We start from the raw sequence: 26811 nt of genomic DNA on the forward strand, positions 1-26811 counted from the left end.
GTGTGTGTGTGTGTGTGTGTGTGTGTGTGTGTGTGTGTGTGTGTGTGTAGGATTGCTTTGTTTATTTGTTTAAGGAACCAGTTTGATCTTTTCCCCTTGTACAAGTACCTGGGTATTTTTAGTTTTTGTCTTTTGTCTCTCTTTCAGTGCTGGTGCTGCATATATCTTTAATACATTAATTTGAGACTCAGGCATGTACTAGCTTCCAAACAAGCTCTTTCTAAAATATTGAAATAATAAGTTGTCATTTTTCCTTAAATTATCAGTTTTATTGTGCCATTTATTAATTTCTGTAAAAATATTTGTGAGTACTTACTATTTACCAGCTGTTAGGTGGATGTAAGGATACATACATAGCATCTAAAAAGTGTAATAAAAATTTTCACAATCTTTACCTTCATGGAACATAGTTTAGTCATCTTTATAATTGGGCTTAAAATATATTAATTGATTTTTTAAACATCATTTTCTCTAGGTAAAGAAATATATGGTACATTTAAAATATAAAACACTGAATATTTTACATACTTAGTATATTAATGTAGCATTTGCATTTATTTCATCTTGTAAGAAAAGATTTCACTAATATTGTAAATTAAAGTTATTTTCACCATAGTTTAAATCAGTTTCAGATCATGGCTTATAGTGTTAATATTTAGGATCAAAATAATCATGATTATGTTGTAAGCATAATAGTGTACTAAGTAAAAAATACTTTGAAAATTTTTTATTAAAAATATTTTAATAACTAAGACCTTTTATCAGTAATTTGTGGACAGTATTCAATTGGCTTTATAAAAAAGGTACAATTATTTTCTGTACAATTTTCATTTTTCCCAACATGTTAAGATATAGACAACATGTATAATTTAAAAACATATTGATGTTGAATGAGAATTCTGGATTTTAATATAATAAAATGATATAATGAATAAATTAGTAAATAAATGTACATAATTGTTAGATAAATTGGTGATAGGAAAGCTGCTTATAAGCTACTTTAATACTGTCTTCTCTTACTGGTAGCAGCCATTCTTAGTGAAGGAATATTCTTTTTCTTCTTTTTGGTACCCTAAAGCAGAAAACACATCTTCATTTCTATAAACAGTTATATTTTTAAGGAGTACTTTATGGTGTTCGCAGAAAGAAGAGATTTGAAAATCATCACCAGTTAAATTGGGAGTCATTTTGTAGCATCTTTTTAACAGCTGTTTGACCTCATTGATTCTCAGTTCATAAATTTTATTTTGAACACTTTTGTCCCAGCACACATGCTAAGGTGTGAGAAAAATTCTTTTTTCCACCACTTTCATGTCTCAAGTTTATTGGGAAAATATTTTCTAGCTCTTCCATCACTTTGGACCATGTCTTTCTCAGAAATAAGTTTTTAAATTTGAAGAATTCTTTGGTAAAACAAAATTTCAGCTCCTCTAAATCAGTTTCTTTTCCCTTCCCTTCCCTTTGAGAGAGAAACACATTTGTGTTTTGGTATTTATTTCGTAACCAAAATTCTAAAAACTACCTAATTGTTCTCTAGTTTCACTGTAGTCTTGAGTCCCTATTTTGAGCAACTGTACCTTCATCGTTTATATGTTTGTCTTTGCTATTGCTGAACGTTGTTGTTTCAGGGTTATTTTCTTAAATTGGCACAGTATAGAGCACAAATACTAAAGGTTAAATATTTTTGTAGTCATTGTTCTGTTTATAAAAACTGCTAACTTTACATTGTTAGATTGTTTATATGTTGCTTTAATTCTTCCTTTTTCCTTTTTAATTATACTTTAGAAAACGTTGGGGATAATGTACTTAGAAACTGTACTGTAGATTAATATTACTTATCTGATTTTAAGATTATAAAAGAGTATTGTTCCCTAGTATCATTTAAAGCTTATATAAAATTTATTAGAATAAATAATATAACTTAGATATTTTGGTTAAATAGTTCATATTTTGCTGACTAACATCAACAATGTCTTATTATGGCATACTTAACTCTTGATGTACTATTTAGAATAAGTCTATCCCATTTATTATCTCTATATTTTATATTTCTTGCCATGTTAGGGTGTTGATGACCAAAGTAAATAAAAATATCTTTATAGAATAAAATAGGGTAAAATAATTTTATGTTTTTATTTTCCTGAAGAAGAAAAAAATTATCTTCATATTAGGAATGACATGACATTGTCAGACTTCCTGAGTAAAATTGATATATTTATTTTCAGCTTCATTAATTTGTGGATACATGGATAAAATACTGTATTTTAAATTCCTATCTATAGTAATACAATTTAAACTTCATTATTTCTGGAAATCTGAATACTGTTCAGTCCAAGATTTAATTGAGATCTTTCTAGAACCTCATCTCATGAGATTAAATTTCTGTAGGGAAAAGTTTCCAAAAGAAGAAGATTCTAATGCCAAGCCTTGGAAAACAAGTCTTGACAGTATGTACACTTATTATGGATAGGAATAGCCTCAGAATGTCCTTGATACAGCATTGCTGTTTAGAATCACAGAGTGTCCTAATTCATATCCATGTAATTAATGACATCTTGATTATAGATGTTAGATAAGGGAGATTTTCTCATAGAGAAGTCTTCTGGGGCTATAGTACCCAGAGGGCATCTCCATGGAAGAGTTACAACTAGTTGAAACCCTTGAAGGATACAATGAATTTTATCAAATATGCCAGGTAGAGGGAAAGAAGGAGTCAAAGAAGGAAGGCAAGTACATTTAGAGACCTAAGCATTCTTCTTGTTGTATCAGAGGATTGATTACAAGGGCATAATGAGAGAGAGGTAGGGAAAAGCGATAGAGATGACCTTGTAGAAGTGTTGAATTCCTGGTTAAGGAGTTTGTGCTTCATTGCCTGGGTGAATGGGGCGGTTCTGAGCATTTCTGATCAGGTTTGCACTATTTTTGGAGAATTAAACACCATGCCAAGCATATAATAGGTGGTTGAAGAGCACAGATTGTGGTACTAGGCTGCCCGGATTCAAATTTCAGCTTTTCCACTTACTAGCAGAATGTCTTTGGTCAACAGAAGGTACTTAACTGTCTAAGTTTCCTAATCTGCAGTATGGGAATAATAATTACACCTACCTAATAGGGTTGTAATGAGGATTACATAAATTAATGCATGCAAAGCATCTGAATTTGATGGGCACATAGTAAGCTTTCAGAAATATTTACTGAATACTTATTTCTATTAGCTGTTATAGTTACTACAGTGAACATTTTTAAAATAATTACTTGGGGCTCAGTCAGTCGGTTAAGCGTCCAACTTCGACTCAGGTCATGATCTCGTGGTTGGTGAGTTAGAGCCCCACATCTGGCTTTGTGTGGATAGCTCAGAGACTGGAGGCTGCTTCGGATTCTCTGTGTCCCTCTGCCCCTCCCCTGTTCACACTCTGTCTCTCCGTCTCTTTCAAAGATAAATAAACATTTAAAAAATTTAAATAATTACTTAATCTGGTTGTGTTGTATTGGTTAAATTGGAGAAAGGATTACACCTTTAGTCCTTATGCAGAGTTAAGTAAAATATCACTGACAAACTGAGACAGTGTAATTTTTTTACATGCCACAAAAACCATATCCTGCCTTTATCCAACCTACTCAGATGGTTTATATCACTTTTAAAATTCTCAGATAATTTCCAGTTTGTTGTTTAAGCCCTATTTAATACTAACATTTCATAGCATTTTATAATTTACAGCATACCTTTACACGTTTTACCTCCTTGGATTTTCACCTCATCCCTTGACACTCCTTGGTACTATTACTCACATTTTATAGTAGAGAAAATGAAACTCATGGTTGTCCAAAATCATACAGCAAGATGGAGCTCTTAATTACCACACTGTAATTCTGCTTGGCCCTTTTTTATTATTCAAGTATAATTAACACACAGTACTATGTTAGTTTCAGGTGTACAATATAATGATTCAGCAATTCTATATGTTACTCAGTGCTTATCATGATAAGCATCCAATATGGTCCAATATGAGAATCGTCTTCACCTATTTTACCCTTTCCCCCCACCCACCCACCTCCTCTCTGTCAGCTATCAGTTTGTTCCCTATATTTAAGTAGCTGTTTTTTATTTGTCTCTTTTTTTCTTCATTTTATTTCTTAAATTCCACAGACGAGTGAAATCATACGGTATTTGTCTTTCTCAGACTGATTCACTTAACTTAGCAGTATACCCTCTGGGTCCATCATGTGGCTGCAAATGGCAAGTTTTCATTCTTTTTTATAGCTGAGTAATATTCCATTTTATATGTATACCACATCTTTATCCATTCATCTATCAGTGGACACTTTGGTTGCTTTGATACCTTGGTTATTGTAAATAATGCTGCAAAGGAGTGCATATATCTTTTCAGATCAGTATTTTTGTATTCTTTGGGTAAATACACAGTAGTGGAATTACTGGATCATATGGTAATTGTGTAATTAATATCTTGAGGAACCTCCATACTGTCTTCCATAGTGGCTGCACCAGTTTGCATTCCCACCAGTAGTGCCCTGAGGGTTCCTTTTCCTCCAGTTCTCACCAACACTCATATTTCTTGTGTTTTTTATTTTAGCCATTCTGACAGGTATGAGGTAATACCTCATTGTTGTTTTGATTTGCATTTTCCTGCTGGTGATGTTGAGCATCTTTTCGTGTGTCTGTTGGCCATTTCTGTGTGTTTTTTGCAGGCCCTCTGCCCATTTTCTAATTGGGTTATTTGGGGGATTTTTTGGTGTTGAGTTGTATAAGTTCTTTATATATTTTTACTATTAATCCTCTATCATATATGTCATTTGTAAATACTTCTTCCATTCAGATTGCATTTTTGTTTTGCCTTTTGCTGTGTAAAAGCTGTTTATTTTGATGTCCCAGTAGTTCAGTTTTGCTTTTAACATTTAAACATTTTGGGGCGCCTGGGTGGCGCAGTCGGTTAAGCGTCCGACTTCAGCCAGGTCACGATCTCGCGGTCCGTGAGTTCGAGCCCCGCGTCGGGCTCTGGGCTGATGGCTCAGAGCCTGGAGCCTGTTTCCGATTCTGTGTCTCCCTCTCTCTCTGCCCCTCCCCCGTTCATGCTCTGTCTCTCTCTGTCCCAAAAATGGATAAATGTTGAAAAAAAAAATTTAAAGAAGAATTAATACTGATTCTTTTCAAACTATTCCAAAAACTAAGAGACCAAGAAGAGCTTCCAAATTCATTCTATAAGACTAGCATTACCCTGACACCAAAATCAGCTAAAGACACTAAAAAAAAGAAAACTGCAGGCCAGTATCTCTGATGAACATAGATGCAAAAATACTCAACAAAGTATTAGTAAACCTAATCCAATACCGCACTTAAAAAAAAAAATCATTAAGGACAGACAGGTGAGATTTATCTTAGAGATGCAAGAGTGGTTCAGTGTTTACAAATCAAACATGATACATCACATCAACAAAAGAAAGGATAAAAAATATATCATCTCTGGCTCCTGGGTGGCTCAGTAGGTTCAGCTTCCGATTTCAGCTCAGGTCATGATCTCATGGCTCTTGAGTTCAAGTCCTGCATTGGGGCCTGTGCTGACAGCTTGGAGCCTGGAGCCTGCTTTGGATTCTATGTCTCCCTCTCTCTCTGCTCCTCCCCCTCTTGTGCTCTATCTCTTTCTCTCTCTCAAAAACAAACATTAAACATTTTTTTAATTAAAAAAAATCATCTCAATATATGCACAAAAAACATTTGACAAAGTACAATATCCATTCATGATAAAAACCCTATAAACAATGTAGCTTTAAAGGGAGTATACTTCAATGTTATTAAGGCCATATATTAAAAACGCACAGACAACATCATACTCAATGGTGAAAAACTGAGACTTTTTCCTCTAAGGTCAACAAGACAAAGATGCCCACTCTCACCACTGTATCCAACATAGTACTGGAAGTCCTAGCCACAGCAATCAGACCAGGAAGGCAAACTACTAGAACTAATAAATGAATTCAGTGAAGTTGCAGGTTATAAAATTATCACACAAATTTCCTGCATTTGTGTATACAGAAATAAAGTGGCAGAAAGAGAAATTAAGAAAACAATCCCATTTATAATTGTACCAGAATACAGTACCTAGAAATAAATATAACCAAGAGGTGAAAGACCTGTACTCCAAAAATTATAGAACACCGTAGAAAGAAATTAAAGATGACACAAATGGAAAGATACTCATTCCGTGCTCATGGATAAGGTGAACCAATATTTGTCCACACTACCCAAAGCAATCTACAGATTTAATGCAATCCCTATCAAAATACCAAAGCATTTTTCATAGAACTAGAACAAACAATCCTAAAACCTGTACGGAACCACAAAAGACCCGAATAGCCAAAGCAATCTTACGAAGAACAGAGCTGGAAGTATCATAATCCTAGATTTCAAGACATTCTGCAGAGCTGTAGTAAGCAAAACAGTATGCTTTAAAAGCCTTTGTATTGAAGAACTATATCAGAATAATATAGAAAATTTAAAAATTGCATGGTATACCCACTACATACCTCTGTTCTGCAACTTGCTTTTTGTTTTAATTCTGCCTTTATGCATGTAAGAACCACTCAGATATTCCTAATCTCATTCATAGATTTTTACTTCTGGTTAATAGTCCATTGTGTCACTATGCCACATGTTTAATCTTTCCCCCCAATAATGGACATTTAAGTTTTGAATTTTTCTCTATCACATGTAGTGATGAATATTCTTCAGTATTCTCCTTGTATACATATATAATAGTTTCTCTAGGGTAGTGCTTAACAAAAGAACTTACTGCAGTGATGGATATATTCTGTATCTGCTCTAATACAGTAGCCACTAACTGCATATGTCTGTTGAGCACTTACACTGTGAATTAAGGAACTATATTTTTTAAATTGTGTTGAATTTTAACTGACATAATTTTCAATAGACACATACAGCTAGTGGCTATTGTATTGGACAGAATGGGCTCTAAGGTATATATATCTAGGAGTGGAATTCCTAAGTCATAGGTTAGGCACAGCTTCGGTGCTGCTAGGTATCACCAAAGGGTTCTCCAAAGTGATTGTATCAGGTTTACCTTTCCGGTAGCTCAGTGTGAGAGTTGCCATTGCTCTACATTGTGACGAACACTTAGTATTAATACTGTGATAATAGGCACTAGAAACTAGATTGGCATAGGACTGGGAGTGCCTGGAAGACCCTTAGGTAAAAATATTTGTACAACTAGAGGCAATACTTCAGTGCTGTGATGCCCTCGTGTGATTAGGTTTATAGATATGTGCCCTCTAATGTATGGTGATAGAAGGGTGGTACCCTACCATACAATAGGGAAAATATACCAAATTTTTAAGTCAAATGTGAGTCTGTGTATTGATTATTGACTAGAACATTATTGCTTGGTACCTTTCCTTAAACTGTCTGTATTCTGATTATTTTGCATGTAGAGGTATTTATTTTTTTTAAGTTTATTTATTTTGAGAGAGAGCACGTGCAAGAGAGAGAGAAGCAGACAGAGAATCCCAAGCAGGCTCCACGCTCAGCACAGAGCCTGATGCGGAGCTGGAACTCAGAAACTGTGAGGTCATGACCTGAGCAGAAGTCACACACTTAACCGACTGAGCCACCCAGGTGCCCCTGAGATATTTATATTTTTAAGATCATATGTTAAGAGATTTCCCAAACCATTGATAGCATTTTTTAAAAGTACTGTTTTCCTTTACAAATGGAGAGTTGCTTAATGGTTATTTTATGGAAATCTGAGAATCTTGACTCCTGATCCCCAGTTTTGTGATATTTATTGGTCTGAAGCAATTATCTTTTCTTTTAATGCTTATTTATTATTTTGAGAGAGAAAGAGAAAGAGAGAGAGGGAGTGTGAGTGGGGGAGGGGCAGAGAGAGGGAGACACCGACTCTGAAGCAGGCTCTAGCCTCCAATCTGTCAGCACAGAGGCTGACGCGGGACTCCAACTCACCAACCTTGAGATTATGACCTGAGCCAAAGTTGGATACTCAACTGACTGAGCCACCCAGGTTCCCCTGAAGCAATTCTATATTTTATAAACTATATAAAATAACATGGCAACATTTTTTTAAAAGGTGTTTGTTATATACCAAGTCTAAAGGCTCCCTCCCCATCAAATGTCTTATTGTAAATCTACTCTATAATCTTGGAAATATTGTCTTCATTTAATTTAATCTGAAATCTCTCGGTTTTTCACCCATCTGTATACATTTACAATAAAATACAATCTTACATTTTATTACGAAAACCACTTCTCGTATTGTTAGGTATAGAAAAGACTGAATCTGTAGTTGGAAGGTGTGGCTTCCAATTTGGACTCTGCCTTTACCCAGCCTCCTTACCTGAATCATCAGCATCTGCAAAATAAATTCTACGTATCACATCCTGTGGGTGGTGATTTACGAGAGATAATATTGAAAAGCCCTTTGCAAACCATTACACTGTATGCAAATTAAAGTGGTATTAATATTATTACTGTGTATATTTATATATTTTGCAGTACAAAAATACTTAATAGTTTGGTAAGAGAATCAGAATATTGTGGAATAAAATAATGTAATTAAAGAGAAGAAGGTTCAAGTGATAGGCATACTAATAAAAATGAATTTCATAAGAGATAAATGGAGATGGTTTTATTAAAAATTATATTAATGATTTCTTAGGCAAATTAAAATGAGAACTATTTTACATGAAGTCCAGCTAATTCCCCTGCAATTCACTCTTTTTATAAATACTCTTGTAAGGTTAAAGGGTTTTTTCTTATTTTCTTATTTTAGAAGATAATCATAAAGGTAGTAAGAACTTGCCTTTCCTGTTTAGTAATGTTCTATGAACATTTTTCTGAGTCATTAAATAGTCTCTTAAAACTTCATTTTTAATTATTGACCAGTGTGTTTAAATACTACTGTTATCACTGAAAACCTTTAGGAGAGATTTTGAACAATTTTGAATCCCGATTTAAATGATTTTTGAAAGAAGTTTTTTTTTTGTTAAACATTTTAGGAGTCGGAGATAATAGATAACAATTGATTAATAAAGATAGAGGGAATGTTACAAATGGTAGTAGAATGGAGAATTTTGTAGAAAGTTTCAACTAGGATACTCAAATTGGATTTGAAAATAAATAGGGAGCCCATTAACTACCAAAAGCAATTATTTTGAGTAAACAAAATGAAAAAAATTGCATAAAGATTTGAAAAATCTCAGAATGAAAAAGGATATTAACATAGTCGGAATAAAGTCTGGATGGTCCATAATTTATGTGATAGGAGTTGATTTGCAGCCAATGGTAGATTTTATAGAAGAATCATAAATCAGGAATGTTGCCAGAGATATGTTGTAGAAACATTAGAAGCAAGTAGGAGGTCTGTCTCTATAATAAGGAAACATTATAAATTTCATATGTTTATTATATTACTATCTTTAGAAGTCTAAAGAAAGGAAATTTAAAGAAACCTATAGAATGCAGGATTTTGCTAAATTGACAATTAGTTTTTCAAAGTCACCTATGTGGGAATTGTAGTAAAGTACACTGTTAAATCAGACCACTCTGGACTCTAATAAATAAACGAAGCTTACTTTTATGCCAGGTACCTGCATTTTTTAGAAATCTGGATTTTATCTGAATGTACCTGTAATATCATATTGTAACATTCTAAAAAAAACTTTTGGATCTCATGTTGTCAAGGAATTATATATTATTTTAATCGAAGCCATGCAAATAAAATCAATTCATTCTAAAACTTAATGTTTGAAAATTAATGAAAGAATAGTATTTAAGAGTTGTACAACTTTATTAGTGTAATAAGGAAGAGACTGCCTAATCCTGTGAAACTTCATAGTGTGCAGTGTACGTAATGTATTTAAAAGTTAAAAGGCTACAATGGTTTTGTTATTTCTTTTGTCTCTCATAAGCCAGCCTAACTTTTCTAGGCTTTCTTTTGTTCTTGTGTGTGTGTGTGTGTGTGTGTGTGTGTGTGTGTGTGTGTGTGTGTAGTGTTGTCAAGCAATCTCTTTCACATCCTGGACTTACAGAGTTGGCTATTTGATCCTATGTATGGGAATTTTGTATTTGTTCCTCTCAAATTTCATCTTATTAGTTTTGACTCTCTTCCAGTATTTTGAGATACTATAGAATCCTAAATATTCTCATTCATTATTATTAGCTGTACTTCCCAACTTGGTCTTTTGAAAATTCGATAAGAGTGATATATATGAATTCATTAAAATTAATGATAAAAACTATTGAATTGAGCCAAATCCTCTGTCATGTTATTAGAAACTTTAAATAGTTATTATTTGGATCTGGTATTAAGGCAGCTCTAAATCCATTTTACTATGTTTTTTGTCAAGTCTGTATTTCTCAAATATATTTTTTTATGTTTACTTTATTTTTGAGAGTGTGCGAGCAGGAGAGGAGCAGAGAGAGATGGGGAAAGAGGATCCAAAGCAAGCTCAGCACTGACTGCAGAGAGCCCGATGTGGGGCCCAAAGTGTAAGATCATGACCTGAGCCCAAAGTCAGATAGATGCTTTAACTGACTGAGCCACCCACCCAGGTGCCCCTCCAGTGTATTGTAAAAACTATCTAAACTTAAGTCATTTGCACATCTTTATAACATCAAGTTTTATAATAGTGATGTTGTTTTCTCAATGCTGTCATGGTAATATAACCAAAAAAGGGAATAGGCTTGTCTTGATTTATTCTTAGTTAATTCATATAACTCTTTATATCACTTTCTATTCTAAGTGCTCAGAAACGTTCTGAAGAATGAATGAATAAATCAATGTCGTTAAAGATCAAAAACAGTTTTCTTACAAAATTGAGGTAGCACTTCCATTTGTCTATATTCTAGTGTATCTTTCAGTAATTTCTCTGAGGTCACACATGGGTTCTTTGATGACATCAACAATTCTTCAATGCAGTGCATGTTCATTTAATTCATTTCTTTAGAATATATTTCTTATGTGATCAGAGTTTTGTATAGTTTGATATACTTTTCACATTGAGCATACATTGTATACTCTGTATCTTCTTAAATCATCTTGCAAGTCTGTACCCCATTTATAACTTTCTTGAGCAGATGAGGACTTACCATCTCAACTCCAACTGTTTGCTGGAGAAAAAAAGAAAAAAAAACATCAAAGCTTATATTTTCCTTAAGATTGAATGTGAAAATCTAGCTTCTTACTTTTGTAACCAATGAGAATATTTTGAGAAACTTCAGAGGTATGTTATATACTAATGAAATTGCCTATAATTAAGCCATCAGAGGAAAAAAAATGATAAGTATTGTTGTCATTATTACTTTGTCATGTTTTGTGGATTTGTGCACATGACCATTTAATATTTGTATAACTGGAAAAAAGGTGAGTTTTATTATTGCCCCATCATAAAACCATTTTTTGATGTAAAATTTCTTACTTATTAAAAAGTTTGTATTGAATAAAAAGTAATTTTAATGTGAAATGTATGAAATTCTTAGAAAATAATTTAATAATTAGATGACTCTATTTTTGTTCCTCTATTATTATAAAGCCTTTCTTTCTTTTGAGAATGTGAAATACATGATGAATGTTTTAGTATTCATTTTATCACTTGGACTAGAATTATAGAGAAATCATTTCTTACATAATGTTCTGTTTATACTCACAGAATTATTATAGAGCCTATTTGTTTAAACAGAAGTCTCTGTATCCTCAGTTTACTCTTGAATTTTATAATACGGAGTGAGACTAGTGGATTCAGTCTGAAAGCAGACCAAAGCTGCTTTCTTATCCATTGTTGCAATAACAATAACCAGGTGTCATGTATAGTTTATTAAACATGTTAATTGAAATTACCACTTAATCCCTATGAAAACCTATGTAGGTACCAGTATCCCCTTACAGAAGAAACTGATATTCAGAGTTAGCTGACTTCTCCAAAGATATATATCTTGTAAGTGGTAGAACCAGAATTTGAATGTAATTGTGACATGAAAATTCATGTTCTTAGGGTGGTACCTGGCTGATTCGGTCAGGTAGAACATGTGACTCCTGATCTCGGGGTTGTAAGTTCAAGTGCCATGTTCGGTGTAGAGATTACTTAAAAATGGAATCTGAAAAAATAAAATTCATGTTCCTAGTACAGTTTAATTATACTGCACTTTCTTTGACCATGGAACTCTAATGGTAGCCAACTGTCTTGCAAATGTATGTCATTCATCATAGCATGGGCTGGGTCAGAAAATGTAAGGAGGTCCTAGGAAACCTATCTCCTTTTTTGGAGGTATAATTAAGAAGTACATATCCTGGCATTTGTGAACCAGTTGTGCTGATGAATGTATACAAAACCTAAGATGAAGATGGAGCTCTAGAAATCACTAATATTGAAGGGACAAACAGAAAAGAATCTAGTAAAGGAGATTAAAGAAGGACAGTTGAGGGAGTGTGGAAGCACACAAGCTCATGGAAGAAATTTTTAATAATGAAAAACATTTCTATAATATCTTCCAATATATATAAATCATTTACTTGGTGTCAGATATTACTTTGCATGAAGTAACTCATTTGACTGTCTTCAGTGACTTCACTTTTCAAATGAATAAAATGAAGCACTGAAACTTTAATTTGCCCAAAGACACCCAATGGTTTGTGACAGAGCTAGAATCATCCATCAAGGCAGGCTAAGTGTGCAGTCTGTGCTCTTCACCACATGCTACACTGCCATTTTGAATTGTCAAATATCCAAAAAGGTTAGGTGAGTTAATGACTAAATGTCACCCTTTATTATTTTTTTAATATGAAATTTATTGTCAAGTTGGTTTCCATACAACACCCAGTGCTCATCCCAAAAGGTGCCCTCCTCAATGCCCATCACCCCCTTTCCCCTCCCTCCCACCCCCCCATCAACCCTCAGTTTATTCTGTTTTTAAGAGTCAATTATGGTTTGCCTCCCTCCCTCTCTTTTATTTTTCCTTCCCCTCCCCCATGGTCTTCTGTTAAATTTCTTCAGAATCCACATAAGAGTAAAAACATATGGTATCTGTCTTTTTCTGTATGACTTACTTCACTTAGCATAACACTCTCCAGTTCCATCCACATTGCTACAAAAGGCCATATTTCATTCTTTCTCATTGCCAAGTAGTAGTCCATTGTGTAGGATAAATGTCACCCTTTAGATCTGATAATTAGAAAATCAGTTGGGGATCTTTTCCAGGAAAATTTCAGAGGACAAGTGGGGGTGACCAACCTGATTGTTCTTGGTTAGAGAAAATAAATTGTGAAAAAATAGAAATACTGAGAGAAAAATAAATTTCTGGTTAAAAGGGAATGTGAGGGGCGCCTGGGTGGCGCAGTCGGTTAAGCGTCCGACTTCAGCCAGGTCATGATCTCGCAGTCCGTGAGTTCGAGCCCCGCGTCGGGCTCTGGGCTGATGGCTCAGAGCCTGGAGCCTGTTTGGGATTCTGTGTCTCCCTCTCTCTCTGCCCCTCCCCCGTTCATGCTCTGTCTCTCTCTGTCCCACAAATAAATAAACGTTGAAAAAAAATTTTTTTAAAGGGAATGTGAAAGAAAGGGTGGTAGCTAGAGAGGATGCAGGGTCTTAGGGAGAACCTCTCTCTCTTACTTCAACATAGTTTTGCCTGAAGGATAAAGATACAAGAGAGAAAAAGAAAAAAATGATTGCTCTAAAAGCCCCAAGGGAAGAGAAGGACAGAGACAAGAATATTTGTTATTTATTCAACTTCGTATGTTAAAAGCCTACCAAGTGTCAAGGCCTGTGGCTAAGTTCATGGAGATGAGTAAATAGACACTGACCCAACTTTCCAGGGTGAAGTGAATTAACAGTATCTTGACCTTTCGAAGAGAAGAGATGCTTCCTCTAAAGGTCTCTGTGAAGGAAGCAGGACAAGTATTAATGTCTCTGTTTTATAAATGGAATAGCCTTGGATTTACTGGTTCTTGTCCTTGCTCCTTTCACTTCAGGTACCAGAGATATGATGTTCCAAGTCAAAGAGATGTGATACTCTCCGTATTAGAATTTGGTTTTAAAATCAATAAGGGTGCTAGTTTTGATTAAAACAAACAAGGGAGGAAGCATATTTTTCAGTCCCAGTCCAGACCTGCTGAATCACAGTTTCTGCAGGTGGGAACTTAACATTTTTAACAAGCTCCCAGGTGATTCTTCTGCACTCTGAGGATGAGAACTCCTGCGCTAAGTCTTTGGTCATGGAAATCTGCCGTAGGTCTCAGCCTGATGGTCAACTATTTATATCCCCTGCCCTGTATACTCTCAAAATTACTATTATTATAGACACTTGGTGATAAAAATGGAGATGTTTAATTTAATCAAGACATATAAATTTTACTTCTTACATTCCTGTTTTCTGGCTTAACATTTTGTAAACTTACTGCTCTCAACTGAGCTGTAAGTAATGAATTTTATTTCTTTACAGTGAGCTCCCAAGATATGCCTATTCAGCAGTGAGAAGTATAAATGGTTCAACATGAGCTGTTCCTTATGTAAACATACAAAAGGCCTGACCCAGACTAAATCAATTTAAAAAGGAAAACATTAAAGCTATGTTTCCTGTTATATACTTAAGGTCTTCTTTGGTTCCTTATGATTATATTATTGACCCAACTATTGCAGACTTTAGTTTATCCTCCTACACCACCTGCTGAACGGTTCAAATGGTATGGAAGATGAGTTTCGGAAGGGCAAAGCAATTACAATTATAACTCCTACATTTTAGCCAATAAAGCAGCTTTTTGTGTTAAGGGCAAGGAAGTTATGGGTATCTTGACTCACCCCCTTTCCTGATTTGAATTGCTAAGTGGTCTTAAATACTGTAATAAGGAGAGAGAGCAAAGTTGGTAGAGCTAGAGGTATGTGAATTTGAGACAAAAAAATTTGATTCTATTTATGATATCAAACATTTCCAGGAAAAATTTAATTAGGAAGTGAGTCAATATAAGCTTTTCTTATTAAGGTATTTTCATTGTATTCTCTACAAGCTTTATTGAGGTAAATTGAGAAATAAAAATTGTATATGTTTAAGGTATACAAAGTGATTGTTTGATATATGTATATAATTTGAAATTATTACCACCACCAAGCTAATTAACACATCCATCATGTTACAGTTACCCTTTTTAAATGAAAATTCTTAAGATCTGCTCTCTTAGTATATACCATTAATTACCATCGCTATTTTGTACATTAGATCCCCAGAACCACTATTCATCTTATAACTGTAAGTTTGTATGTGTATTGTTTTTTCCCAGGTTTATTGAGAAATAATTGACATATATCACTGTAGTTTAAGATTACAGCACGATGGGGCACATAAGTGGCTCAGTCAGCTAAGTGTCTAACTCTTGATTTTGGCTCAGGTCGTTATCTCATGGTTTATGAGTTCGAAACCCGTGTCGGGCTCTGTGCCAACAGCATGGAGCCCACTTGGGATTCTTTCTCTGCCCCTCCCCTGCTCATGCTTGCTCTCTCTCAAAAATAAATAAACATTTAAAAAATCATTATAAAAAAAGATATACAGCATGATGGTTTGATTTACATATATTGTTGAAATGATTATCACAGTAGATTCAGCTATTATCCATCTTTTCATATACATGCAATAAAAAGAAAAGAAAGAAGAAACAGAAGGAAAAAATTTTTTCCTTGTGATGAGAACTCTTAGGATTTACCCTTAAAACTTTCCTGTAGATCATGTAGCAAGCGGTGTTAGCTATAGTCATGATGTTGTACATTACATCCTTAGCACTGATAAATCTTATAACTGGAAGTTTGTGCTTTTTGACCACGTTCTTTAATTCTTCCCCTACCTCTGATAACCATAAGTCTGATCTCTTTTTCTGATCTCTCCCCCCTTTTTTTTTGATTGCACATATCAATGAGATCACAGAGTATTTGTTTTTCTCTGACTTATTTCACTTAGTATAATGCCTCCAAGGTCCATCCTTGTTGCCACAAATGATTTCTTTGTGTGTGTGTGTTTTTTTTAATGGCTGAATATTTCCTTGTGTGTATGTGTATATTACATCTTTATCCATTAATTCATTGATGAACATTTAGGTTCACTGCATTTTGTAAAGTAGACATTAATATTAGGCATTTTGGTTCTTGCTAAAGTTTAAAGCTCTTTTCCTATCGTGAGTTCCCTAGTAAAGTATCATTTTATTAGAATTCTTTGCCCTAATGAGTTAGCAGTTTCTTATGCTATGAAAATGTAGTGCACTAAATCAAAGCTGTCTTGATTAAAATGTATTTTCATTTTTGGCTTTGCAGTCAAATTGTCTTTCACTTCTTTTTTTTCCCCCCTAAATTGTTTTTTACTGATAACAACCTGTTTTTAAGTTATAAAGTCATATACTTAGGGAAAATTGCATTTTAAAAATTGCAAAATGATTTCTAGCATTTGGAGAAATGAAAATAAATTATCTTCAAATTGTGTCTGTACTTATACCTTCAAGAAAAGATATAGTTAAATACATCTTTTGCAAGACATCTTGTTCTCTTATTACTTATTTAAAGTTAATATGGTATTTGAACACATTTTGAATGTTTTTTATATTTAATATTGAAAAAATACTTTGAATATTTTATAATGACTGAAATGGGTTTAAATGTACATTAAACAAAATGGGCATCTTACACTTTAAAAAATAAAGATGAGTATTTCGGGGCGCCTGGGTGGCACAGTCGGTTAGGTGTCCAACTTCAGCCAGGTCACGATCTCGCGGTCCGGGAGTTCGAGCCCCGCGTCGGGCTCTGGGCTGATGGCTCAGAGCCTGGAGCCTGTTTCCGATTCTGTGTCTCCCTCTCTCTCTGCCCCTCCCCCGTTCATGCTCTGTCTCTCTCTGTCCCAAAAATAAATAAAACGTTGAAAAAAAAAATTAAAAAAAAAAATAAAGATGAGTATTTCAAGTTGAGGAAAAAAATAAGTACTTTGTGAAAAATGAAGTGAATCAATGCACCATTGTATGTTTTCTGACTTGAATTGAAAATAAGTCATAAGGATCACATAATTGGAAAGAAAAATTAGATTTTATTACCTAAGTCTAAAAAAAAAATTACCCTGTATTCATTTTTAACAGAGAAAAATCAAACCAAACTTGTAAAGCTAATTCTTTAAATATATTTGATTTTTATATTAACCTAAACTAATAAGCCAAATGGCCTACCTGTATTATTTGTCATAGTAATTTAAATTTTATATTGGGAAAATGCACAAGAATACATTGTTTTTTAGATTTGATATCTCAGGAGGCTAAAAAATTATTGAGGAAAATACGTTCTTTAAAGATACAACTGTATTTTTAATTGGCCTAAACTTTCCATTACCAATTGTTTGTTATCTTAGAAAATGTGGGGGGCAGGGGGCAGTTATTACAAACTAACCAGCATGCTATTAAAATGTTTTTAGATTGATGAAACAGATCAAATTAGAAAATTTGGGTAGAATTCACTCAGTTTGAGTAATTGAATTGAGGGTCATTCGTGCTGTTTGCTCAGGCTTCTGCTTTTTCAGAACCCTCTTGTGTGCTTTATCTGGGTGAGCCTCTCTTCCTCTCACTTAGTAATCATTTCACTCTCATTTAACATTTTATGCAGAGACTGAAGAGATCATCAAAGTAGGATGATTTTTTTTCTAACACTGAGGTTTTTATGATGTGGCAAGTTCTACACTAGACTCCTTCTCTTAATTCTTACGATTAAAACAGAAACTAAGCTCTTTCTCTACTCTTGACTACTGTACTATTACATAAATTCTGTAACTTTTATGGCAGAGGAGAAAATGCCAATTTGCTAGATAAGCCTGACCTGTGGGCTGCAAATCTTCATCCCCAAAGCTGGGCCTAGTGCATTCTCGGACATTTTGTGATGGAAGGACCTGTCTTTGGCTTGAAGCCTCACTAGCCTGAGGCTTTACTTCCTTCCTTCTCCATGCGAACCATTCAGAGCATCTTCAAAGTGTCTGGATATGTTACCCTCTCACACATCTGGGCCTTTGAACCTATTGTTCCTTTGCCTGAAATAATTTTTTTCATTATATGAAATGAGATTGGGATTTTTTTTTTTGAACTCCGTTAAATTCTGGACCCTTAGGTCTGGGTCAGGTGTCCCACTTACGTGCTTCCAATTGCATTCTATACCTAACCTTTTATAGAATTAACTGTTTTGCTATTGCCTATAAATCCCCAACTAGACTATAAGCTGAATTAGGGCAGGAACCACACAGGAACCCAGTATCCCTAGGGCCTGACATTGGGCCTAGTATGCAGTGCTCTACTAAATATCCTTTCAATGAATGAATGAATGAATGAATGAATGCAAGTTTGCTCATTGACCAGAGGGCTAGTTAGGAGAAGAGTTTTGACAGTCTTGAGTAAGACAAGAAATAGGGAAGAACTTGGATGCTTTTCACTAGTTATTACATTTTCAACATTTTTAACTGTGAAGATAAAGTTTTAAAGTAGTCATTTCCACATAGAAAAAGAGCTATAAAAGGAGAAGTAGCATTATATTTGGTGGAAGAGATGAGAGGACAACCTTTATATAAATCGCACGGTGAAAAGGATAAGAAATCTCTTTAGGGACAGTGATAAGTTAGAGGAGAGACTTTTTTCCACAATAAATTGTAAAATCTTTGTTCCTATAAATCTTTCTAATATACTCTTATTATCTGTTTTATCTCTACAGCATCATAGTTGTGTTTTTTTAATTGCAAAATTAATTTATTAGGCTTTCTATCTTTATCTTTTTTTTGTCTCGAATACTAGAGGTTTGTCTCTTAGGCTTTGTTGATCCTTCTGTGTCTTTTTTATTTCATTAATTTCTGTTCTTCTTTTCTTCTAGTTTTTTTAGTTTATTCTGCCTTGTTATGTTTAGCTTATTAATCTTGGACTTTACCAACATCCCCCATCATAGTAGTACACAGTTATAATTGAAGAACCTACACTGACATATCATCATCACCGGAAATCCATAGTTTACATTAGGATTCACTCCTCGTGTTATATGTTCTATATATTTGGACTGATGTATAATATGGTATGTCACGTGTCCATAATTACAGTATCATACACAGTACTTTCACTGCTCTAAATTGAGCACCTTTTCATTTACCTGTTGGCCACTTGTATGTCTTTGAAAGAATGTTTATTTCAGATCCTTTGCCATTTTTAAATTGGTTACTGGTGGCTTTTTGTTACTTAGTTGTAGGAGTTCCTTATCTATTTCGGATATAATTCCTTACCAGATACATGGTTTCCAAAATTTTCTCCTGTTTCAGAGGTTGCCTTTTCATTTTGTTGATACTTTTCTTTACTGAGCATAAGCTTTTTGTTTGATAGACTCCCATTTATTTATTTTTGTTTTTGTTGCCTTTGCTTTTAGAGTTAAATCCAAGAAATCATTGCCAAGACTTTTGCCAAGGAACTTACCCCCGATGTTTTCTTCTCGGAGTTTTGTAATGTCAAGTCTTTCATAACTTCCTGCATAACTATAGCACAATATCAAAACCGGGAAATTGACATCAGTACAATCCACAGCTGTATTCAGATTCAACAGTTTCTGGATGTACTCCTATGTGATTATGTGCATATAGTTCTATGCAATTTTATCACATATGTAGATTATTTTAACTGCCATTGCAATCAAGATACAGAACTTACCACTGAGAGGCTCCCTAGGAGGGCCATTTTTAATTCACACTTTCACTGCTTATGTAGCCCTTTGTGACCCCAGCTTTATATGTAGGGTCTCCACTTAAGCTGATTCATCACCTTGGGTGGGCCTTGAGTTTTAAATCTCCTCCTGTGTAGTTACCAGAGCAGAACATCAGTGTCTGTGCAGGATTCAGCAGAAACCCTAAGAGCAAAAGCTGGCTTTGGCAGGTGCTTCTTTATTAATGTCCCTGGTTTTGCTTGGGCGCGCATCTAGGGTGGGGGAAGTTTGAAGTTTCTGTTCTGTTGTGCCAACTCTGAGAGGTGTTTAAAAAAATTTTTTTTCAAACATTCTGGTTGTTTCAGTCTGAAGATTCGTCCATGGTTTGTGATGTGCCTTATTTTGGAAACAGGTGAACCTGGAAATACTAAAGAACATTTATCTTGAGAGTTTTCATTATGGTTTTACATAATCAGGAAAATGGGCTTTGTTTTATTCTTGGTGGTGATGCATTTATGATTAGTTGTAATTTGATATGTTATTCATTCAGAACCATTTAAGAATCCATTCAGAAATGGGTGTAAAATTTTTAATGGACCTTTTTATGAGTAGTTTAATTTCTTGTCATATATTTTATTTCTCTGTATTAATTTTAATATTGAAATAACTAAGGCACAAGAGAAGTTAAATATTTTCTCCAAGCTCATGATCATTGGAAAATCTGAGAGTAAAGTTCATACCAATCTTTCAGTTATCCAGTTTTCTACAACTCGGATATAAATGGTTTTACCATTGGCTTTTAAGTTAAATGAACTTTCAAATCACGTTAAAAATACAGATACTTATTTCAAAAACAAAGAAAAAGAGAAAACATGAAATCTCCAACCCTGATTCTTAGAAAGCTTGAAATTTTAAAATAAGCATGCTTAGAAGTATCTGGCTGTTGCTAATTATACAGACCATTTGCATAGGGAAAAGAACCTGTGGGAAGTCACATTTTCCACAGATAGATAGGAGGAATATATCTCAATTTAAGACCAAGAAAAAATGCGGGGAATTTCAAGCCTACATGAAAAACTCTGATGAAATTCAGGGTTTTGTGGTTGTAATCTTATGATTATATATAACGTCCATGTGCCAAGGGAAATAGATTGATGTTAATGCTGGGCTGGGTTACTTTGTCTTTTAATAGAGCGCTGATTATATTTCATCGCATACTTTTTCTTTAGGGATTCTTCAAGTATTTTAGGTCACCTTAAAAATATGTTTACGCAATTTATTTAAAGTGTGGAAAGCATTGGCTAGTTTAAAATAAGGAAATGTAACTTTTCTATGGGGAATAATAATTTAAGGAATAGGCTAGACCACCAACTGCCCAAGATATTTGCTGTATGTTTGAATTTATGTGCATCCCAATCAGAAGTTTACTGTTTAAAGACTGTGTTCTTAACTACTGTGGAAGAGATAGGTTCTCCATTTGAGATGTATCAAGATTTGTGTCAGTTCAAATCAGTGAATTGAAACAGCATTTACTGATGGCTTGATAGGAGAGTTGTTCCTGACTTCAAGAAATTTATGGTATGTTGGGAAAAACTGACAAGTCATTGTGATGTTACTGTACTTATAGAGAGACCCCAACAGTACAGATTAGGGAGAGAGGGAGTTTGGAGAAAGGCTGGTCAGGAAGGTGTTAATAGAAAGTGAAGTCTGAGATGGGCCTTTAAGCAGAATTATACCAATATTAAAATGAAAGAAGAGTATTCTTTCAAAACAGTGATATTCTAAATGTTACTCCGTCCCATCTGCACCCTCATTCGTTCTTTTTTTTTCTTTGCCTTCATTAGGGCAAATCGAAAAGGTTCATGTCCATTTTATGGGCTTTATTTCTAATGCAATTATTTGGTTCAAGTAAAATTTTAGGCTGTTTTCCTTTGCATGCCCAGTCCTCCTAGATTGCAGTTGTTCAAAGCTAGAAAAGAGAAGAAAGGGAAAAACAAAAACAAACAAAAAAACAGCTTCAGCTCTTACCTTAGGGATCCTGAATTCATCCATCTCTTTCTCTGGCTCCTGCTATGGTTTCTTGACCAATGCCTGTTTGTTTCCCTATTCCCTCTTGTAACCCCCTCTGACAGACATCTCCTTACCTGAACTGCCTGCTCATTTAGTTCCAGTTCTCTCCCAGCTCCTCTCTTCACTTGAAGTCATTAGTATCAGCCCTCACCTTGCCTGGAGCATCCGATGCTGTATCCATTCCCTTGCATCTGGCCCACACACCTGCCGTCTTGAGTCTCAGTAGTCCTCTACCTTCCATCTGTATTTGACCAGCCTCTGGGCATGGTCTGCTCCACACTGCTTACTTTTAGTCTTAATCAGAATCTTACCCTATTTCTGTAGTTTTTACACCACAACCCATGCTTCCCCTTCTCACCACCCCCTGCCAATTAATTTCATTAATGTTCAATTGCTGTAATTAATTTAGTTGTATTTTTTCTAATAACTGAGATTATAGATTTTTTCAATATTTGTACTAGTAAAAATATTTTTATTCTCTATATTATTTCACTTTTTGTGCTGATTGAAACTTTCATAAGGGCCATATATTATTTTCCTTTTGATAACTCCATTTAAAGCATTTATGAACCAAAACAAAACCAAAAAGTTCCCAAGATCACACAAACAGGTTTACCTGACCTCTGAACCTGAACCCAGTTCTTTCCTGCCCACCATATTGTCTTGTTATTTTCATTCTAAAACCCTCATGAAAAAGTTAACAATTTACTTCCTCTAATTTAGCTTTATGTCACTGATAATTTTATTCATTTGCACAGTATTGGGGCTAGTAAGATCAAAGTTTCAACTCTTTATGGGTCAGTTATCCTCACTGTGCCTCTATGTCAGTAAACAATATAGTCTTCTCAACAGTTTAGTCTACTAAACAAGGGCAAAGGGTAAGGGAGTACAAAAGGTCAACAAGGCTCTATCACCTTTCCTAACAAGACATCAAAGGCCTGAGGAAGGGAGGTTATTAGCATTGGAGAGAAGACTGGGTTTAAGTCAGAAAACCTGGATTTTTAAGTTGTGGTTTTGCTACATACTACCTCAATTGTTTCCTCTTCAGTAAAAAAGAAGATAATAGAGCCTCCACAACATCTCAAGGATTGAAATCATGTATGTGAAAGTATTTAGGAAAACAACACAGTGCTGGGAACAATATTAAAAAATCATTGTAGGGTAGAGTACTGGACATGATAACTTTGGGGTATACATTCAAGGCCTCCTATGTGACAGGTTACCTGCCTCAGAGATTTGAATAACCCAGTGAATCCATCAGTAATCCAAAAGAAAAAAATGATAATGTTACTATGTTAGTGAACAAAATAAACAGAATATTTTATCTATTCAATTTTTTTCATTGCCTTTTCAGGAGAGCTTTGAACTTGGGAATTCTTCGAGATCCTGGATCAGAAATTGAAGATAGACAATACCAAATAGATCTGCAGTCCATCAATATTGGTACTGCACAGTGGGATCAACTAAAACCGGAGAAGGAAAGTGGCACACGAGGGGTGCTAACAGAGAGTGAAAGAAATTCTCAGAATCCAGCCCTTGAGTGGAATATGGCCAGCAGGTAGGAAATTATTGAGCAACTTTCTACACTTTCTAATATTTCATTACCAGAACACTTAGTGATAAAATCTTTAGCATGCCCAACCTAAGTGCTTTGGTACCACTTCTGCATTTCATGACAAACATAAAATATATTTTGTAATTGTAGCTAATGATTTTTCTTGGAAATCTGTTACACTGTAATTATTACAAATTTAAGACTGTGTCAGCATTTTGTTTTTTTTAAAGCTTGCTATTGATGAAAGACTGTACTTCAGGGCTAAGGATACATTCACATTTTTCCTTGAAATCCGTTGTATTCAAGGTCAGATTATTTAAGTCTCTCCTTTCTGTTTATGATGATAAGAGGAGGAAAGTAATGAAAGCTCTGAATTGCCTTTATTTTTTTAGTCCACTTTAACTAAAAGCACCCATGTTCACAGAGAACATTTTTAAAGGAATTAGTCCTGAATGTGAGTTACAAGATTTGTAGAGAGCCGTTACCATCTCACCAAGACTACTCGTAGTTTCTCATCAGAAAGTTAGGTAGAATTGTTTGCTAGAACAAAGATACTAGGCATTAAAAATATTTTTTTTATATTGTAAACCTGAAAGTCTTTATGATTTTAAAAAGCGTTCACTATTTTTTTCACTTTTCATATTGTTTGGTGTGTGTGTGTTTGCTTATAAGATTCACTAACATTAGTTGCTTATAACACACCATGGTGGTTTGTTGATTGAATTTCTTTAAAACATTGTGTGTAAACTTTCTTGTATGCCTTTTGCAATGCTGATTGCTTTGGGGTTCTGCCCTTATACTACCAAAACTATATTTATCTACGTCTTGGCATTAATAATAGCAACAACTTTAATAATTGCTTATAAAATGCTTATCACTTACCTAACTTATTTAAATTAATTTTAACAGTAATGCTATAAGGTATGAATTGTTTTCTCTAATTCCACATGAGGAGTCTGAGGCCTACCAAGGTAAATAATGTGCCTAAAACCAAATACCAGGTGGTAGTCTGCTGCTTCTTCAGGCACCCACATTCTTTTGTAATTTCATTGTGGCCCTTTTCATAATGAGCTTCTTTCAGCTTCCTGAAAATAAGGTTTGTCGCTTGCTAATAGGCCTTGGTATGTGAACTCCACCTGGAGCCCTCTTAACCCACCCTGTTCGCTTGCCTAACTCCCATCATTCATCAGGCCTCAGAGTATAAACATCACATTTTCCAGGAAGTCTCCCCCTGAGCTTCCATGAGAACACAGAAAGTTCCCCTTCTGTGTGCTCTTAACATATCACTTAGCATATGCCCCCTAAATTTGGGGTGTAAATTTGTGTGAAAAATCTCCCACTGCCGACCAAGGTACATTTCAGGAGAGGGATGCAGCCAACACTCCCAGCACTTGGTCCTGCATGGTGGATCTGGTGCACACCTTACATGCACTGCGCCAGTCCTGATCTGTTAACATCACATATCAGCCAGGGCCCCATCTTTCCTCCGCTTCACTCATTTTTCAGATCCAGGAAATTCCACCTTACATAATTTATAGGTCATCTTAAGAACTGCAAATTCTAGGGGCGCTTGGGTGGCTCAGTCAGTTGGACATCTGACTTCGGCTCAGGTTGTGATCTCACAGTTCACGCATTCGAGCCCCATGTCAGGCTCTATGCTGACAACTCAAAGCCTGGAGCCTGCTTCGAATTCTGTGTCTCCCGCTGTCTCTGCCTCTCCCCTGCTCATGCTCTGTCTCTCTCCCAGAAATAACCATTAAAAAAAAATAATTAAAAAAGAACTGCAAATTCTATCAACAAAGAAGGTGGGGTTATTTTCCTAGGAAACTTTATGACCGTCTCTCCTTAACTCAGCTGTATCTCTCCTATTCATTCTTTAATTCATTTTAGTAAAGAGTTTGTGTACCTGTGTGTGTTTTAATAATAGAATTGAAATTGAGGCGCCTGGGTGGCTCAGTCAGTTAAGCATCCGACTTCAGCTGACATCGTGATCTCGCGGCTCACAAGTTCGAGCCCCATGTCGGGCTCTGTGCTGACAGCTCAGAGCCTGGATCCTGCTTCGGATTCTGTGTCTCCCTCACTTGCTCTGCCTCTCCCCCGCTAGTACTCTGTCACTGTCTCAAAGTAAATGAACATATAAAAAATAAAGAATTGAAATTCACATAATAAGATGAACTATTTAAAATGAACAATTCACTGGCACTTTGTACATTCACAATATTGTGTAACCGTTACCACTGTCTATAACCACTACCTCTGTCTTGTTCTAAAACATTTTCGTCATCCCAAAGTAAAACCCCTTACCCATTAAGCATTTTCTTCTACATCTGTCTTCCTCCCCCTGGCGCCTGAAAAACACCAATCTGCTTTCTGTTTCCATGGTTTTATGTATTCTGGATATTTCATATAAATGGGATCATACAATATGTGACCTTTTGTGTCTGGCTTAGTCACTTAACATAATATTCTGGAAGTTTTTCTGCATTGTAGCATGTGTCAGTATTTCATTCTTAGTTATTGTTGGATAGTATGCCACTGTATGTAAATACCAGAGTTTGTTTATCCATTCATCTGTTGATGGGCACTTGGCGTGTTTCCACTTTTTAGCTATTATGGATAATACTGCTGTGGACATTTGTGTACAAGTACCTGTTTTGCTACCTGTTTTCAGATATTAGGGATATATACCTAGGAATAGAATTTCAGGGTTATATGGTAATTCTATGTTTAACTTTCTTGAGGACCTGCGAAACTATTTTCCACAGCAGCTGAACCATTTCACATTTTCACCAGCAATGCTCAAGGTTCCAGTTTCACCACATTCTCACCACCATTTATTTTCCTTTTTTTTTTAAACTATAACCATCCTTTGGGTGTGGTTTTGATTTGCGTTTCCATAATGATCAGTGATATTGAGCAGTTCTTCATATGCTCTGTGACCATTTTTATATCTTCTTTGGAAAAAATGCTTATTCAAGCCTTTTGCCCTTTTTTAAATTGAGTTGTTTGGGTTTTTATTGATAATTTATGGGATTTCTTTTTTTATTCTAGATGCTATACCCCTATCTGATACATAATTTATAAATTATTTTTTCATTTTCTTGATAATGATCTTTGCACAAATTTTTATAATTGATCAAAGAGTCCATTGCCAAATCCAAGGTCATGAAATTTTATATCCATGTTTTAAAAATTTTTTTAATCTGTCTATAGTTGACACACCATGTTACACTAGTTGCAGATGTACAACATAGTAATTCAGCTTTTCTGTCTGTTATGCTGTGCTCACCACAAGTGTAGCTACCGTCTGTCACCATACAACACTATTCCAGTATCATTGCCTATATTACGTATGCTGGGCCTTTTATTCTGGTGACTTATAACTGAATGTAATGTATCTGTATCTCCCACTCCCTTCGCCCATTTTGTCCATCCCCTTCACCCCCTTTCCTCTGGCTGCCATCAGTCCTCTGTAT

The 26811-nt window shown here is 35.0% G+C and overlaps 1 protein-coding gene across 6 annotated transcripts in view; it reads left to right on the forward strand.

The window, feature by feature from the left end:
• Positions 1–26811, forward strand: part of VPS13B (vacuolar protein sorting 13 homolog B) — a 795663-nt gene that overhangs the window by 480025 nt on the left and 288827 nt on the right. For all 6 annotated transcript variants that reach the window (XM_040494096.1, XM_040494094.1, XM_040494093.1 and 3 more), the window contains one exon: positions 23135–23338. In XM_040494096.1, coding sequence (XP_040350030.1) covers positions 23135–23338 — 204 coding nt within the window. The remainder of the gene's footprint in view (positions 1–23134; positions 23339–26811) is intronic.

The sequence above is a fragment of the Herpailurus yagouaroundi genome, unplaced genomic scaffold (genome assembly GCF_014898765.1).
Source record: "Herpailurus yagouaroundi ecotype Mexico unplaced genomic scaffold, PumYag 186, whole genome shotgun sequence".
Lineage (NCBI taxonomy): Eukaryota > Metazoa > Chordata > Mammalia > Carnivora > Felidae > Herpailurus > Herpailurus yagouaroundi.